Genomic DNA, 18005 nt, shown 5'->3' with positions numbered 1-18005 from the left:
TGTGTTGGTTGGAAACCGATGGTACATAAATGAAAATATAGTAAGGATCTGACTGAGTGTGTAGCAAAGCCAACTGTTGAAATAGGTAGATGGGCCAAGGAGATGATAGCTCAAGTCAAAGAGATAGCTAACCAGTATTATAAGCTTTTCTGGGTCAGCTCTGGAAAATTTTAGTTAAGAGGTTAAACTAGTGCTTCTCAGACAACCTGTAGTAAGGGACTGGACTTGCTAAAAATTGCATTAATTGTAAGCGATACACTTGGGTCTCACTTCCATTTGATTATGAGACTGGTATTATGTAGGCTGAGCCTACATAATCCAAAGATTGTTCATGCATTATGAGTATTATCATAGGAGAGTTTAAAAAGTTAATACACTAGGGTGCCTGGGTGGCTCAGTGGGTTAGAGCCGCTGCCTTTGGCTCAGGTCATGATCCCAGCGTCCTGGGATCGAGCCCTGTATCGGGCTCTCTGCTCAGCGGGGAGCCTGCTTCCTCCCTTCTCTCTGCCTGCCTCTGCCTACTTGTGATCTGTCTGTCAAATAAATAAATAAAATCTTTAAAAAAAAAAAAGTTAATACACTGCTGTCCCAATACATTATAACTATTTTAAGAAAAATGTACCTCCCGATCTCATTTTTATTTTTCTATGTTCATCATTAGCCCTTGTCCATATGTATATATAATTGAACCACAACAGGTAAAAGATTATGCTGCGCTTTTCTTCCATGACTGTTGTCTTAAGCACTTCCCTCTTCCCCAGGTCTGTATACTCTTCATAATTACTGTTTGTCATTTAGTGAGTGTACCCTTCTTATTCCCCTCTCCAAGTTGTGAATGTTTTTAGGGTAGAGACTTAATCATATTTTCCTCTCTAGCATCCATCCAGTAGATGGTGGTTCATTTTTATTAAAATTCATTAATGAGCATTAGGAAATTTCTATTTGTGAGCTTTGTAAATGGTGTTACTCTCAACAGTGCCATGAATATAGTTTTTTTCCTCACTTCTTTTGAATGATTTCCTTGGAATAAATTCTCAGGAATGAGATTAGCTAAATCCAAGGATATAATCATTTTTATGTTTTAAAAACATTCTTCATATTCCTTAAAAGATTGTACTAATTTACTGTGCTAATAGAAATGTATAAACATAATACTTGATTTCAATGTTATCAGCAGTAGGCATTATAATTTTAAAAATACTTTAAATTTAACTGACATAAAATGTGACTTGTTTCCTTTTTATTTATACTTTCTGTATTTTGTTACTATAATAAGTAAGGCTGCATGTATTTCTACATAGGTTTGCTAATTTTAATTCCTATTGTGAAAAGTTTGTTTTTACATAATGTGCCTTTCAATCCCCTGAGTTCTTAATGTTTTGCTAAGAATTTAAGATCTTTAAAGCAGTATATGAAAACTCATTGTTATTCAACCTCTAGAGAAGTGCTACTTATTCATTTCTACTTTATTAAGTTCAAAATATGTTTCCGATTTATATTGTGATATATTCTTTGGCTTGTGAATTATTTAAAAGTATATTCCTTAATTTCCAAACACATGAGGATTTTTAAGTTCTTTTTTGTTACTGATTGCTAGCTTGGTTGAATAGTTGCTAAAGAATATATCTGTATGGGGACACCTGGGTGGCTCAGTGGGTTAAGCCTCTGCCTTTAGCTCAGGTCATGATCCCAGGGTCCTGGGATTGAGTCCCGCATTGGGCTCTCTGCTCAGCAGGGAACTTGCTTTCCCCCTCCCTCTCTGTCTGCGTCTCTGCCTACTTGTGATCTCTGTCAAATAAATAAATAAAATATTAAAAAAAAAGAATATATCTGTATGATTTCAGTCCTTTGAAATATGTGATAGTGCATGATGGGTACTCAATTTTGGAAAATGTTCTGGACTTTAAAAGAACATTCATTTTGTGATTACTGGGTGCAGTTGTATATAGAGATCCATTAGGCCAACTTTGTTTTTGTGTTCTTCAAATATTTTATTTACTTTTTAAAATTTTATTTAAATTCAATTAGCGAACATATAGTAAGTACATCATTAGTTTCAGATGTAGAGCATACCGTGACTATTATTTGTCTGTTTTGCCAGTTATCGAGACGCATATTTTAAAATTTCATACTGTGCTTCTGGATTTGTACATTTTTCCTTATTTGCTTACTAAACTTTGAGGCTTTATTTCCAGGTGTGTATAGGGCCTCGTGGGTCTGGATAGGCAGTATTAATGTTTGGATGGGTGGGCAGACCCCTCACACTGCTGTGTTCCTGAAATAGTACTGAAATAGTGTGCTCTGGGTCTTTTTTTTCCCCTCTTAACCTGGGGCAGCAATACTTTCCTGTTGACTCTTGCAGGGATTCTGAGACTGAGGAAGGGAAAGTTGCAAGTTGGTTAGAAATTAGAGAAGATAGAGAAACAGAGGAAGGGTCAGGAAGGCATAGCTGCCAAAAGATGGCCAGGGAGGAGGAAAAGAGGCGTTATGTTGACAATGTTTTCAAACATTCTCGGTTGCCAAGAAAGAAATTCCTTTGGGGGGAAAGTTTTGAAGGCCTCTCCCTATCACTTCCCGCCATGCCTCCCAATGGTACCCATGTGCAGATAGGCCTTTTGTGTCCTTCAGATCCAACACACACCCTATTTTCTGCTCTGCAAAGTCCAGATCCAACCCCATGCGCATCACTCAGTTCCCTTTGACAAGAATGCCTCCCCTTCCCCCATCACTCACCTGGAGAACTGCTACTCATCTTAAACACTCAGCTGGCCGCAAGCCCTGGAAGCATTAGGTCATCTATTCAAGCAGATTTAATTGTTCCTCCTCCAGATGTCAAGAGCAGCCCGCTCATTTCTTTCTGATAGCTCTAGTCATATTACTCACTTCCACACACCCTCTCTCTCATCTGGAGATTCTCGTGGGCAAAGGACCGTGTTCTAATTATCTTTGTCACCCTGGCCCCTTACACAGTTTTTGGCACATAGGAGATACTTAATAAATATTGAATCAAGGAGTGAGTGAGTGAAGAGATTTTAGCAATCAGTAGATATGGTATATATCGGACAGTTCTATCACTTTAACATTAGTTCACCCAGGAAACATTTACTAAGCTCATTCTCCGTACCAGGATTACACCTGTGAATGAGTTAGTCATGGCACCTGCCCTCATATTGCTCAGGAAAACCACAAGAAGAAAGGCAACCATCTTTGGGGGAAAGCAAGGACTCTGGTAAGAAATGTAGTTTCGTGAATCTCATACTGGAAGATGGGCTGGTGGTGAAAAACAGTGGGGTGGGTCTTGCTCAGGATAAGGTTTGTGAGATGCCCATGGCAAGGGGTTGGTTGAATTAGAGCCTGTTAGAAGGTAGGAGGCCCCAAAGACACCTTGAGCACACAGCTACAGGTCTCCTCAGTGAAGTGCAGATTGTAGGATCAGTTGTACTCATTGCCCTACATTTGTCTGAGTACTGTCTCCACCCTTGTGAGACTAGGATATTATACCGTAGCTAGGAAAACACCAAGACTGAACCAGGGCATAGAATAGCTTCCACATGGAAAATTGATCATAGACTAGAGCTATTTTACTTCTTCAAATCCTCATTACTTAAAACATATCTCTCTTACTTTTGATTTAGGAACTAGCCTGGATGTGTCAAATCCTGCCTGCCTGCCTTGAGGCTCAGTGCATTGCCTCCTTTTCATTCATTTTGAGGGGATTGCTGTCCATGACTGATGAGAGAAATTCGGGATACCCATTGCTATGAGCCCTCAGAATTCATCTTCAGATCTTCAATGGCGTGGTCAGCTAAACAGTATCTCCTGAACTTGAAAGAAGTGATGGCATTAGGAAGCATGTTGAGCTGATGCTGCCCTTCATTCATTCTCTACATTGCCGCTTCGGTACAAGAACAAGGTAAGAGAATCATCATTGTGTTATTGAGGGCTCTCTGAGCAAGGCCTTGGTGAGTGTGGAAAGGAAGAAAGCTGTCATTGGAGGGGCGCCTGGTGGCTCCGTCAGTTAAACCAAGAGTTGGATTTCCACCCAGGTCATGATCTCGGTGTTGTGAGGTTGAGCCCGGCCTCAGCCTTCATTCTTGGCAGAGAGTCTGCTTGAGATTCTCTCTCTCTCTCTCCCCCTCTCCCCCTCCCCCTGCTTGCATGCTCTCTCTCTTTCTAAAATAAATTAATAAATCTGGGGAAAAAAGGAAATCTCTCATTTGATGAGCACCTCTTAGGACTAAGTTCCTTCCATTCATTGTTTAAGATTGTCTAACAAACTTCACAGACAATGGGGAGGCATTATCCCCATTTGAAAGATGGGGAAACTGAGGCCAGATGGGTTCATTTTTTGGTCCAAGGTTACACAGTCATCAGTGACAAAATTCAGCTTTAAACCTAGGTTTGACTATCTCCACAGGTCCAAGTTCTCTTTCTTCATGTGATTTGTGAGATGAAGCTCCCACACCTGTAACATTTGCAATTTACTTAGAGAGATAAGATTCCTAAAATTATGTTTCATTAAAAAAAGGTGACGGGGCACCTGGGTGGCTCAGGGGGTCAAGCCTCTGCCTTCGGCTCAGGTCATGATCTCAGGGTCCTGGGATCAAGCCCCGCATCGGGCTCTCTGCTCAGTGGGGAGCCTGTTTCCCATCTCTCTCTGCCTGTCTCTCTGCCTACTTGTGATCTCTCTCCCTCTGTCTCTCTGTCAAATAAAAATAAATAAATAAATAAAATATTTTTTAAAAAAAGGTGACAGCAACTTAAAACAGATAAAACAGAGCTACTTTTGTTGACATGCTAAGTGAGGAAAAGCAGGCTTAAAAATAGCAAGGTAATCTTCAGTGGAGACAAACCATGAGACAGATTATGCCCACCACCCAGATCCAGATGGCAGAGGCTGCCTGTGGGTCTTACTGGTCAACCTCCTCCCAAGGGTTAACCATTCTAATGGTTTCTATGACTGTAAGTCAGGGTTCTCTGTTCTCCATACAAATAAAATCATTTAGTATGTACTTTTTAATGTTTAGATGTCTTCACCCCATTTTGTCTGTGAGATTTTATCCTTGTTGCATATACCAGAGGCTTTTAAAATTGCTGAGTATTATTCAATTAACTGACTATACCACAGGTTGATGGATACTTAGGTGGTCTCAGATTTGGTGCTATTGTGAATAAACCTACTAGGAACATTGTTTTAGATGTTTTTGGTTGCCTTATTCTCTCATGTCTCTTGAATATCTATATATTGATCAACCAATTGATCGATATTTATATAAATTTGTATTAATTAATTAATTACTATATGGGTGGGATTGTTGCCTCATAAGTTGGGCGTATGTTTAGCTTTAGTGGGTACTGCCAAAAGTTTACAAGAGTCAGAATGAGGGACGCCTGGGTGGCTCAGTTGGTTGGGCGGCTGCCTTCGGCTCAGGTCATGATCCCAGCGTACAGGGATCGAGTCCCACATCGGCTCCTTGCTCGGCAGGGAGCCTGCTTCTCCCTCTGCCTCTGCCTACCACTCTGTCTGCCTGTGCTCGCTCACTCTCTCTCTCTCTAACAAATAAATAAATAAATAAAATTAAAAAAAAAAAAAGAGTCAGAATGATTTATACTGTTTCCAGCAATGTTTGAGAGTCTTTGTTCTGTGTTCTCTTCCTCCTTAGTGTTTTAAATAGTAGCCATCTGGTGGCAGTGTAGAGGCAGCTCAGTGGTTTTAATTTATATTTCTCTAATGACTAATGAGGTGGAGTACGATTTTCATATGCTTATTGGCCATTTGGATATTCTTTTTTGTGTGGGTGAGGGTATGTAGTCTGCTTACTTTGTTTTGTTTTGCATAGTTTGGACTTCTCACGGGCACCGAGAAGGGAGCCTGCAGGGTTTCTATAGGTCTGTCCAGGTATGGGGCAATAGGAGAAGAGGAAAGGATGGGGCTCGAAAGCTGCCAGCAATCAAACATCAATAATGGAGTGATACTCGTTATTACATTGTCTCAAAGATCTGTAATGGTGAGAACATAACAAACCTTAATATCTGCTGAAATAATCAATACTTACCCTGTTGCATGTACCTGGAACACTAGATAAATAAGTATGAAAATGTGATACTGATGATTTTAACTCTTTGGGCTGCCATTGAGAAAGGAGACAGAAAAAGTAAAAAAAATCCTATTTTATCATGGGACAGAAAGAAATGTATTATTATTCTTTATTAAATATATGTATCTATTTAACTAGTCCTGTTGCATTTATGTTCTCTTAAAGTCTTACACTTATGTAGCTTAAGAATATATAATAATATAGTCTATGTAAGTAGCCATAAAGATTTTAAATAAGTAGCTATATCAAAAGAGAAAAGGAGATATATAAAATATTATTACATTTTTCTCACACATAATTTTAATTACTACTAGTTACTCTTGCTAACTAGTCCTATTATTGTTTTGTTTAAATAATAGCATTTGTGAAGCAAAGGAAATTTAATTATTAGACTAACCTAACAAGAAAGAGTCCATTCATAGTTTGCTTTACTTGATGGATATTCTTACCAAATTATCTAGATGCGTCTTTCCATTTAATTTTTTTAAAGATTTTTATTTATTTATTTGACACAGAGAGAGATCACAAGTAGGCAGAGAGGCAGGCAGAGAGAGAGGAAGAAGCAGACTCCCTGCTGAGCAGAGAGCCCGATGCAGGGGCTTGATCCCAGGACCCTGAGATCATGACCTGAGCCGAAGGCAGAGGCTTTAACCCACTGAGCCACCCAGGCGCCCCTCCATTTAATTTTTTAAATTGAAGTATAGTTCACAGTGTTATATTAGCTTCAGGTGTACAACATAATGATTCAGCAATTCTATACATTAAGTGCTCCTCACGATAAGTATATTCTTAATCCCCTTTATACATTTTACCCATGCCCTACCTCCCCCTTGGCAACCACCAATTTGTTCTCTGTATTTAAGAATCTAGTTTTTTATTTGTCTCTGTTTTCCTTTGTTTGTTTTGTTTCTTAAATTCTACACATGAGTGAAAGCAAGCATATGATATTTGTCTTTCTCAATCTGACTTATTTCACTTAGTGTAATACCCTCTAGGTCCATCCATGTTGTTGCAAATGGCAAGATTACATTCTTTTGTATGGCTGAGAATATTCCTGTGTGTGTGTGTGTGTGTGTGTGTGTGTGTGTGTACACATATCTTACTTATTCATCCATCTGTGGATAGACACTTGGGTTGCTTCCATATCATGACTATTACAAATAATGCTGCAATAAACAGAGGGGTGTAGATATCTCTTTCAATCAGTGTTTTTGTTTTCTTTGGGAAGAACTTGCATTTGAAAGTCAACCGAATGTTTCAGACAGTTCCTCTGGAGAGCTAGTTAATGTCCACTGCAGCAATGAACTTACTCTTATACTTCTGTTTCTTGACAAAACCTCTTGGAAGACTCTCAGGAGGTTGACAACATTTGTAGAAACAGACACAATGTTTTCAGGATGGCTGGCAGAGTCAATGATACCAGGTGACACCACTGGATGTTGAGATGAGAAGCATGTTTCTTCATGAAAGCAGCAGAACCAGCTGTGTTGCCAAGCATCACAGATGCTCTGTCTGAGCCCACAGTGCCAAGATTTTTATTCTGCTTGAATTCGGCAAAGAAATTCTCCACCATGTTAAAGACATTGACTGCAGATTCTAAAAGAAGTTCACAAAGCAGCAGTTCTCTCTTGATGGTAAGAGCTTGCAAACAGGGGTTGGCTTTGGCTATGCAAATTGGGGTATCTTTTTTTATTGTTATATGCAAAAGTGAGATATTAAATGTCAGAAAAAATAGCATTGATGAAACAAAACTAAATGATACAGAATAGTACATAATTTTTAAAGAACACCAATTTCCATATTTTTATGTTGAAGTGATAACACATTTATAATAATTTGTTATATATTATATTATTATGGGTTTTGGAGAGTATAACATGACACTTTTTTTTCTTTTTTTTCGACCTGGCAACCCTTTTGTCCTGGGTTGGCTCTCTAAAAGCTTAACCATCCTACCTATATCACTCAACTTTTATCACAATAATGCTCTGTAACAAACCTCTCCAAAACTCAGTGGCTTCCAACCATAAGAATTTGTTCTCATGCCTGTGGGTTGACTGGGCTTGGCTCCAGGCAGTGAGTGAGCCTTAGGTCTGTCCCACGCGTCTTGTTTTGGGGCTCAGACTGGAGGGTAGTGACTACCCAGGGCTTGTTCTTTATATGGTGAATCACCAGAATGAAAGCCATGTGATACTGCATACCATATACAGTGCCTCTGTTTGCTTACATTTTAGTGGTCAAAGTACGTCCATGGCCAAGGCCAGCAACAGTGGAGCAAATATACATGCTCTGCTCACAGTAGAAGGAAGGGGAATGAATATTTGCCGAATAGTAACCTAAGGGACCCCACCCACTGACTTCCACTTATTTCTCAGTGGCTGTCCCTTTTTGTAAGGGAGGATATGAAACATAATTTTGGGGGGCTGTGTACACTGCTGCCCCCTAAAAGCTAGGGATTCCATGAATGAAAAGAGAGAAGGTAAATTGGATGCTAGCATTCTCTGCTGCAAAGGAAGTTTCTTTCTCATTTATTCATTCATGGATTAAACAAATGTTCTTCAGAGTTTACCACGAGACAGGTAATGTTTGGATAATGTAACTTATGTGAACATGTTACATGGTTGCAAGAGCCCAGGAAGTGGGGCTGGACAGGGATGAGGGTCCTTATTTGTCAGAGGAGGAACCTTGAAGCCAGCAGGAGGGAAGTTGCTTTCCTGAGTACCCAGGCTTTGTGAGCAGTAGCTTCAGAATTGAACCCAGGTCTTCTCTCTTATTCTTTCATTTAGAAGCATTATTGAATAGTCACTTGCTCCTAGGCAAATGGAGGCAGAAGGCCCCAGAATGGACCCTTCCTCTAGGGAGCTCAAGGTCCATGAAAGAGACTAACAAGATCATATTTGCAATAGAGTAACTTCAGGAGTCATGCTGTATTGGGTCTTCAGGATAGAGAAGATGTAGGGGTGGGAATGAAGGGGTCACAGTTGGAGGTATGTCAGGTCGAGAAAAGGCTTTGAGAGGAGGAAACCACTTAGAAGGTTAAGAAATGTGTAAGATGCCTCTAGAGGTAATTAGGAGTCAAGCTTTGAAGGACGTTGAAAGCCATGCTGGGGAATTTGCATTTTTTTTAAATTTTTTTTAAATTTTTTATTTCTTTTCAGCGTAACAGTATTCATTGTTTTTTCACCACACCCAGTGCTCCATGCAATCTGTGCCCTCCCTAATACCCACCACCTGGTTCCCCCAACCTCCCACCCCCCTCCCCTTCAAAACCCTCAGGTTGTTTTTCAGAGTCCATAGTCTCTCATGGTTCACCTCCCCTTCCAATTTCCCTCTGCATTTAATCCTGACAGTTATGGAACAGGCCAGTAAGCAAGTCCACATTTCAGATAGGATGTGCAGGATAGATCGGAGGAAGTAAAAGGAGAGCCTGGGACACTGGTTCAGGGATCCCTCCAAGAGTATTGTGAATGAGACAAAAGTTTGGGCCAAAGAAGTGGCAGTGAGAATGGATAGAAGGAGAGAAATTCCAAGGTCATTTTGAATGGCCATTTGGACATGAGACCCAAGGAAGAGGAACTGCTTAGCTTAGCAGTTCTCGGCCCTAACTGTGCTTCAGAATTAGGTATGGGTGCTTTAAAAAACATGGATTCTGAAGCCTTGGAAATTTTGATTTAGTAAGTTTGGGATAGAGCCAGACAAGGAACGAGAGTAAAGAATGAACCAGTTGGGCAACTGCCTGGGTTACAAATTTACAAGGAACCTAAAACATCATTAGGGCAAATTGGAAATCTGATTCCTTAGAACTTGTGAAGGGAAAGATAGACTCCAGTAGAAGTAGTAAAATATTCCTCACTAATACCAACCTGTCACAGCTGAATGTTTACTACTTGCAAAGTCCACTGTGTAATCCGAGGCCCTGCCAGCATCCTGGGAGCAGCCAACTGCCAAGCGGCTTAAATTCTGAAAGAAAGTAAAGAGTAGTACTCTCTTCTAGAGAGGAGGAGTTTATTGGCTATCTAAATTTAAAAACTCTCTTAACATAGCATCCAACAGGTGTCAAGCTCAGAAAAAGAATCACAAGATAAAACCGAAGTGGGATGAAGTATGTAGTCAGTCTTAAATACAGCAGTCAGGGAAGGTTTCATTGAGGTGGTGACGCTTGAGCAAAGACATGAAGGAGATGAAGGAAAACACAGGGTATTTCTTTTCTTTTCTTTTCTTTTTATTATTAACATATAATGTACTATTAGCCCCAGGGGCACAAGTCTGTGAATTGCTAGGTTTACACACTTCACAGCACTCACCATAGCACATACCCTCCCCAATGTCCATAACCCAACCACCCTCTCCCTACCGCCCCCCACCCCCCACAACCCTCAGTTTGTTTTGTGAGATTAAGAGTCTCTTACAGTTTGTCTCCCTCCCGATCCCATCTTGTTTCATTTATTCTTTTCCTACCCCCCAAACCCCCCATGTTGTTTCTCGACTTCCTCATATCAGGGAGATAATATGATAGTTGTCTTTCTCTGATTGACTTATTTCGCTAAGCATAATACCCTCTAGTTCCATCCACATTGTCACAAATGGCAAGATTTCATGTCTTTTGATGGCTGCATAGTATTCCATTGTGTATATATACCACATCTTCTTTATCTATTCATCTGTTGATGGACATCTAGGTTCTTTCCATAGTTTGGCTATTGTGGACATTGCTGCTATAATCATTCACGTGCATGTGCCCCTTCAGATCACTACATTTCTATCTTTAGGGTAAATACCCAGTAGTGCAATTGCTGGGTCATAGGGTAGCTCTATTTTCAACTTTTTGAGGAGCCTCCATGCTGTTTTCCAGAGTGGTTGCACCAGCTTGCATTCCCACCAACAGTGTAGGAGGGCTCCCCTTTCTCTGCATCCTCGCCAGAATCAACACAGGGTATTTCAGTCAGAGGGAATAGTAAGTGCAAAGGTCCTGAGGTGCCGTAGTGGCTGGGGTATGCAAGAAACAATAAGAAGAAGAGTGTCTCCTGGAGCATAGGCAGTGAGAGAGTGCAGGTGGTGATGACAGACAAGCAGAGTGTGGAAGGACTTGTGAGGCTCCTGCAAGACTTGGGATTTTTTTTACTCTGAGAGGGATGTGAAGCCTCTGGAAGATTCTGAACAGAGGAGTGACAAAATCCAATTTATGGTTATTCTCAAGCAAGCCTTCTCAAAAGTAATTTTATTCACGTGATTAGGATGGATTGATATACGAACAGTTTTTGAATCTTGATGGTTAAACACACAAAGTTATTTCTCATTCACTCTCACATCCAATGAGGTCTTGTGGAGGCTTTGCTCATCATGGTCCCCAGAGGCCCAGGCTGATGGAGGCTCCTTCTTTTTTTTTTTTTTTTTTTTTTTTTTTTAAGATTTTACTTATTTATTTGACAGACAGAGATCACAAGTAGGCAGAGAGGCAGGCAGAGAGAGGAAGGGAAGCAGGCTCCCCACTGGGCAGAGAGCCTGATACGGGTCTCAATCCCAGGACCCTGGAGACCTGAGCCAAGGCAGAAGCTTAACCCACTGAGCCACCCAGGCACCCCTTTTTGACAGAAGCTTTTAAGTCACTGCAGAAGAGAAGGAGCATGGCCAGTCATGGGCTGGATTTTATAGCCTCCACCCAGAAGAGATGGCTCTTCTACTTAATCTCATTGGCCAAAGCTGGTCACATGAGCCCAGCAAACCTCAAAGGGCAGTGAGACATACATCCTATTCATTGTCTGAAAGGTGGGGTGCTAGATGCTTGTAAATAGCTCTAGTAGCTACCATAATCCAGCTTCTTCGAAACACAGTCTTGCAAAATCTCCCTTTCATTAGCGAGCTCTGCATGACCGAGAGAGCCACTGGTACATACATGTGATGAGTACAGTGTGTGTGTGTGTGGAAAGAAACATTTTTATAAAATAAGATGGTACACTTAAGTAACTTGTAAACATGTAATGCACATATTGGGGAATACACTCAAAAACTTACTGCTACTGAGGCAAGTAACTTAAAATGTTTGGAGTCTTTTGTGCTAGATTGTGAGTCCTTTGAAGCTAGAGACAGGATGTGCTCATTTTTGTTCCATGTAGCTTTTTATTGAAGGTTAACATACATACAGAAAGGTGCACATATCCTCAGTATATTACGGCTCAGTTTATTTTCATCTGTAATTGGTATTCAAATTATTAGCCAGATTGACAGACAAAACACTCACAGCACCACAAAAGCCCTCTTCGTGTCTTCTTCCCAGTCATGACTTTCCCCTGGATAACCGCTCACCTGACCTCTCACAGCAGAAATCAGCATGGCCTGTTTGTGTGCTGCATATAAATGAAAGCATATGTAGGCCTATTTTTGTGGCTGGCTTCTCTCCCTCTACAGAATGTTCGTGTGTGGCTGTAGTTCATGAATTGCCATTTCTGTTAAACACTCCATTGTGTGAATACACCACAATCTTCTTATTGTTTCTACTATGGATGGATATTTGGGTTGTTTCTTATTTGTGACCATTGCGAATAATTTGCTGCTAATGAACTTCCTTGTATGTACATGGCTTTTGATATGTGTAGGCACCTCTGTTGGGTCAAGGTCTAGGATTTGCTTTTGCAGGGCACATGTATATTTAGTTTTAGTGGAAAGCCAGACAGTTTTCCAATGCAGTGCTACCTCTTACTTGTTCTTGATATTAACACCAATCACAGAGTATGCAGCAAAAAAATGCATGGAGAGTGAGGAAGCAGGGGGACAGGGAGCAAAAAGGTGCTTGTCAAAGATTGTTGGCATGCAGACCTGTTGAGTCACAGAGCCACAGCCACGGTCATGGCCGTATGGAAGAGGAAATTATCAGGGAAGTCAATGTTTACGTCTAAGGTATTGTGGACCAGTGGTCTTAATTATAGCACTGCAGACCCGGAAGGAAGCAGGAAGTAGTAGAGAAGGGGGAGTTGCTTTTTCTAGGCAGGACTCTGTGAAGGGCCAGTGGAGTCACTGCAGATCCAGGTGTGTCCTACTTTGGCAGTTCCAGAACTGTTTTACCGGCTTACCCAGCCGCGGTCATTCCTGGAATACTGAGTGCTCACATTCAATCTGGGTTACACAGTTGCAGTTGTTCACTTACAAATGGAGTTCCTACACTCCGGTCTGGGCACCTCCTTAGCTGAGCAGAGTATCCTGTGAACAAAATGATGCTGATCTTGGGAGTCTGGCTTCAGAACGTAGGACTTTGACTCCTGTTCTTATGGTGACAATTCAGAAACCTGGGCCAGGTCCCAGAGCAGCTTTTCTCAAGTGTGTCCTGTGAGACCCCAGAAAAAGAGTTCAGCGCCCAGTGAATGTGGAAAAAACTGAGCACTTTCCAACTTTCTCAGGAAATCTCAGTACACATTAGCATTGACGCTTCTGATGAGTCCTACTGCTAAAAAGAGCAGGGGAGGGACAGTCCATTTAACTGTGTTCAGTGTTCTCAGTCTTGGCCAACAGAATCCCTGCCTCTTAAATTCCTTTTATACAAAACAGATAAATTCTGCAGAATACCACAAAACCCTCTGAAAACATTAATTTAAAAAAAAAATGTCTTCTCCACTCTCCAGGGTTGTGGTTTTTCAAACTGTAGTTATTCATGGATATTATTGAAATAAATGTAATGATTTGAGACCACCATTACAAATAGTTGAAATGGAACAGAATAGAAGATATCAAAGTGCATTACATGTAATAATGTTTTATAAAACTTGGTTTTAGGGACATTTAGACATATATGTTTGTGTAAAGGGTCACGGCATAAAATGTACATCTTATGTGGGTCGCAGTCAGAAAAGTGGACCCAAAAAACCACACTGATGTCTGAATGAGACAGTCTGCAGGATCACCTCCCCACCCCCATCCTCATCCAGCACTTGCTCGATGATTGATGATCGATGATTGATGATCGATGATCGCTTGCTCAGATTCTTCTGTACTCTCTTACACCCTAATCCCAGGCAAGCTGCAGTTTTTTGCACTGCATCCTGCCTCCCATTCCTGGTTTATCAATTTCTTCCTTTTCTTCTCATGTTCTAATGAATAGGCTTTTTGTTTTGCTAAAAACTACTTACTCTCTGGCTTTAGGAAAGTCACTTCCACTCCCTATTCCTCAGTTTCCTTGTTTGTAAAATGATGGTAATAAATTTTCTCTCTTAGGATTGTTTGTAATGATGAAATGAAATCACCTGCAGAAAGCATCCAGAACATAATAAGGACTGAAGGAATACTTTCCCTTCCCTCTGTCTCCCCATCCTCGTACACAATTTAAAGAGACCTCTGGGTATTTGTTCTCCTTTAGAAGTACTGTCATCAGTGACAACCTCAAAGCACTCTGTTGCAGGTGACTCCTGAGAAGATGGTTTCTGTCCATCTAGTGACGATTCTTGTTAATTTCAACCTCAGAGAGTAATTTGTCAGCCTGGTTCCCAGATTATCTCAGGGCACCCTACTGTTGACTGCCCTCACCTCTACCTTCATGCCTATAGGCTCTTAAGAATCCTGAGGTCCAATCATTGGACTACTTAGTCTCTACTTTGGACATAGGTCTCAAAGACATCCAGGCACTGGTTGAAGGTGACTCAGCTATTAAATGTCACTCAGCTGTTAACAGAGGGACCATCCCCCAATTCCAGGACTATAGACTCTAAGCCCAGACTTCTCTCCATCAAGGAGCATGCAGATCCTCAGATCCTGCCTACTATGGGTGACCCATGGGACACAGACACTCTGTGCATCCATAGCAGAGGGGTCGGTATCAGCCACTTACTCCAACGACTTAAACACTGGTTAATTCTCAGTGGGGGAAAAATTGTCCATTGTGATTGACCTTAAGTGGTAAAAGGATTTTCCTCCCGTATTTCCTTTCCAACCACCCTTGGAGACAGAGCTCAAATAAGGTTAGGAGATACCAGTGAAAAGACTTATCTTTCTGTGGCTTTGCTTGGGAGAGCAACAGTTTTGGCGACCCTCAGCGGGCAGGCCAGAGCCCCTCCTTCCCTTTCTCCGTCCCTCCTCCCGCCCACGACTGCCCAGGACTCACCGAACACCCTCACACCTCGGAGGCGGGATCAGGGCGATCTGCCCAGACCCTGCTCGGCGCTGGCCGCCCAACCTCAGATCATCTCCTGGCGGGCGGGACCCATTCCTTCCTAGCACCTGGGCCCCTGCTCCAGGCGGCTCTGCCCGCCTAAGCCTGGGGCAGGGCTTTTATTGTGAAAGGAGTTCCCCCCTCCTTCGCTTTCGTGGAAGTGGGGGGAGGCTGGGCTGGGACACGCAGCAGGGACTTCGCAAACTGCAAAAGTCCCTGGCTGATCGCGGAGGCTCGAGGCTGTGGGAAGGCTCTGGCAGAACCGCAGACCTTAGACACGCAGATCCCCCGTGGTCTGGAGATCCCAGACTTTCTCTAACAACCCCACCTGCAGAGCATCCGTGAGCGCACCGCACACCCAGGAATTGTGGGGCCACTTGGCCGCTGGGGAGCTGTGAACCTTGGTTCCGGGAAACCCGCATCCTGGGAAGCCTTGAGGAGTCACGGAGCACGGGGCAGACCCCGGGGCTGTGGGATGAGCTGGAGAGCCGGCTGAGGTCGCCGAGGAGCGGGTCCAGCCACCACAGGGGACATGGTAGGAATCTCGAGAGGGGACACTAGGGTGGGCGGATCGGGTGGGCACCCAGACGGGTGGGCACCCAGACAGGTGGCCACAGAAAGTGCGCGCAGCTCTGGGTGCACAGAGCCTGCACAGAGCCTCCGGGAGCCGGAATTGTTCTGACAGTTTGCTTGGGGGTCGCAGGGGCTCTTAATTTTTGCACCTGGGACGAAGTGTTGGTGGTGAGGAGTGGTCAATCAGCTTTGCCGCGCCCCTTGGCGGAGATGACTGGGGGTGCTTTCATTACCGACCTGTACACCCTGGCTGAACCTTAATCCACGAAGAAATAAATTGGGTCTGGAAAAGGTCCAGTGCCTGGCTCCATCTCCTGGACCGTCGGGCAGGTGTGGGAGAGCTGGTTAGTCTGGGACGTTCTTCAGGAAGTTGGAGAACTTGCCAACCGTTGCCTTTCCATGGATAAAACTCAAAGACACCAACACGTAGGAAAGCTAGATCCTTTGAGCACGAACCAGGCTCATATGTAGCCTCAGAAAGGGGGCTTGTCTCGGGACTGGCTGCCGCTGAGCTCTGCTTCCTGGTAGAAGTTACCTGCAGCCCTCACCCACTGTTCCTACAGTTCTCTGCCTTACGCTGGGTGGGTGGTGTGGGGGGAGGGTGTCAGACACCAGAATGAGTTTGAACTCCGAAGGAACCTACAGGACTCTTCCATCCGCTTCCATGACCTGCTCCCTCTCCCCACTCTGAAGGTCACAGAGGCCAGACTGGGGCTCACTGAGATTCTTCTCTGGGAGCTTAGCTGTGAGCCTGGAGTTTAGAAGGGTGCATAGAGATTCTCCTGTAGGATGGAGGGGGTCTAGAAGAATAGTTCCTTGATTGCAAAGGTGTTCATTCTGGTCTTGTGGGGACCAGAGGCCACAAGCTGGGGGCGCAGGAAGGGTACCAAGAGGCTATGTGTGTTTCACCCTCCCCTCTTAGGACCCTCTCTCATAGTGTGTCTTTCTCAGTGCTGCTAAAGAGAAAGAAATAATGGAATCTTAGGGTTGAAAAAGGGGGGTGATCAGAAGTACAGGATGTGAAACTGAAAAGTACGGTGATTTTTTTTTTTAAACTACAAAATTCCATGTTCAGGAGCAAGAATATTGTCAGAAGAGGATGGGGCCAAAATCATCAACCCAGAAAGTTCTCAACGGGTATGCAGGAGTCTCTTGATTTTATTTTTTATTTTTATTTTTTTATTATGTTCAGTTAGCCAACGTATAGTACAACATAAGTTTTTGTTGTAGTGTTCAGTGAGTCATAAGTTGCGTTTAAATCTCAGTGCTCATCCCAACACGTGCCCTCCTTAATACCCATCACGTGGTGACCCCATCCCTCACTCCCTTCCTTCTGTAACCCTCAGTTTGTTTCCTGGAGTCCAGAGTCTCTCATGGTTTGTCTCCCTCTCTGATTTCTTCCCCTTCACTTTTCCCTCCCTTCCCCTGTGGTCCTCCTCGCTATTCCTTATGTTCCATGTATGAGTGAAACCATGTGATAATTGTCTTTCTCTGCTTGACTTATTTCATTCAGCATAATCCCTTCCAGTTCTATCCATGTCGAAGCAAATGGTGGGTATTCATCCTTTCTGCTGGCTGAGTAATATTCAATTGTGTATATGGACCATATCTTCTTTATACATTCATCTGTTGAAAGGCATCTCAGCTCCTTCTACAGTTTGGCTATTGTGGACATTGCTGCTATGAACACTGGGGTGCAGGTGCCCCTTCTTTTCACTCTTGAGTTTAAAAATGTCTCTGACGGCATCTCAGCCCTCCTGCAATGGCGATGGAGTGCACAGGGGATAAATGTGCCTGCCTCCTGCTCTAGCAGCCTAAGGGTGTATGGATGTGTGTGCTCTGCTGCCGGTATGGGCTTTCTGTCTTCATGAGCCTGCAGTCCCCTGACTCCTCATTCTCAGTCCTGGGGTGTTAGGAAGAGGACTTGAGTCAGAATTTCACTTGTGTCAGGGTCCACTTGCCAGAGAGAGGGGCAGCCTGATAAGCAACCTCTGGCAGCAAAATGGCCTTGGAGATCCAAAGGTTTCCTTTGCTTCTCCCCCTGAATGAAGGGTCCTGTGGTCCAGAGGCCTGGGGGCCCAAGGGACTGCTGGGCACTGACTGGAACCAGCATAAGAGGAAGTCAGGGGCTGGGAATCCTTGGGGGGGCTTCAGTTTCTTCCTCTGTAAAATGAAAGATTGAACTAGATGTCCTTTGAAGT

At 43.0% G+C, this 18005-nt stretch overlaps 1 protein-coding gene across 6 annotated transcripts in view; it reads left to right on the top strand.

The window, feature by feature from the left end:
• The window catches only part of GASK1A (golgi associated kinase 1A), a 79279-nt gene that overhangs the window by 9608 nt on the left and 51666 nt on the right, over positions 1-18005 (top strand). For 5 of the 6 annotated variants that reach the window (XR_013967539.1, XR_013967540.1, XR_013967541.1 and 2 more), the window contains exons 5-6: positions 3636-3913; positions 7495-7732. Coding sequence is in view for 1 of the 6 variants with exons in the window: in XM_080815764.1 (XP_080671890.1) it covers positions 15764-15766 (3 nt within the window). In the remaining 5 variants the exon portion in view is untranslated. Of the gene's footprint in view, positions 1-3635; positions 3914-7494; positions 7733-15411; positions 15767-18005 lie in introns of those variants that run through there. The other variant, XM_080815764.1, reaches the window with a different exon arrangement.

This window comes from Martes martes (genome assembly GCF_963455335.1).
Source record: "Martes martes genome assembly, chromosome: 1".
Lineage (NCBI taxonomy): Eukaryota > Metazoa > Chordata > Mammalia > Carnivora > Mustelidae > Martes > Martes martes.
This window is presented reverse-complemented; position numbering and strand designations above follow the sequence as displayed.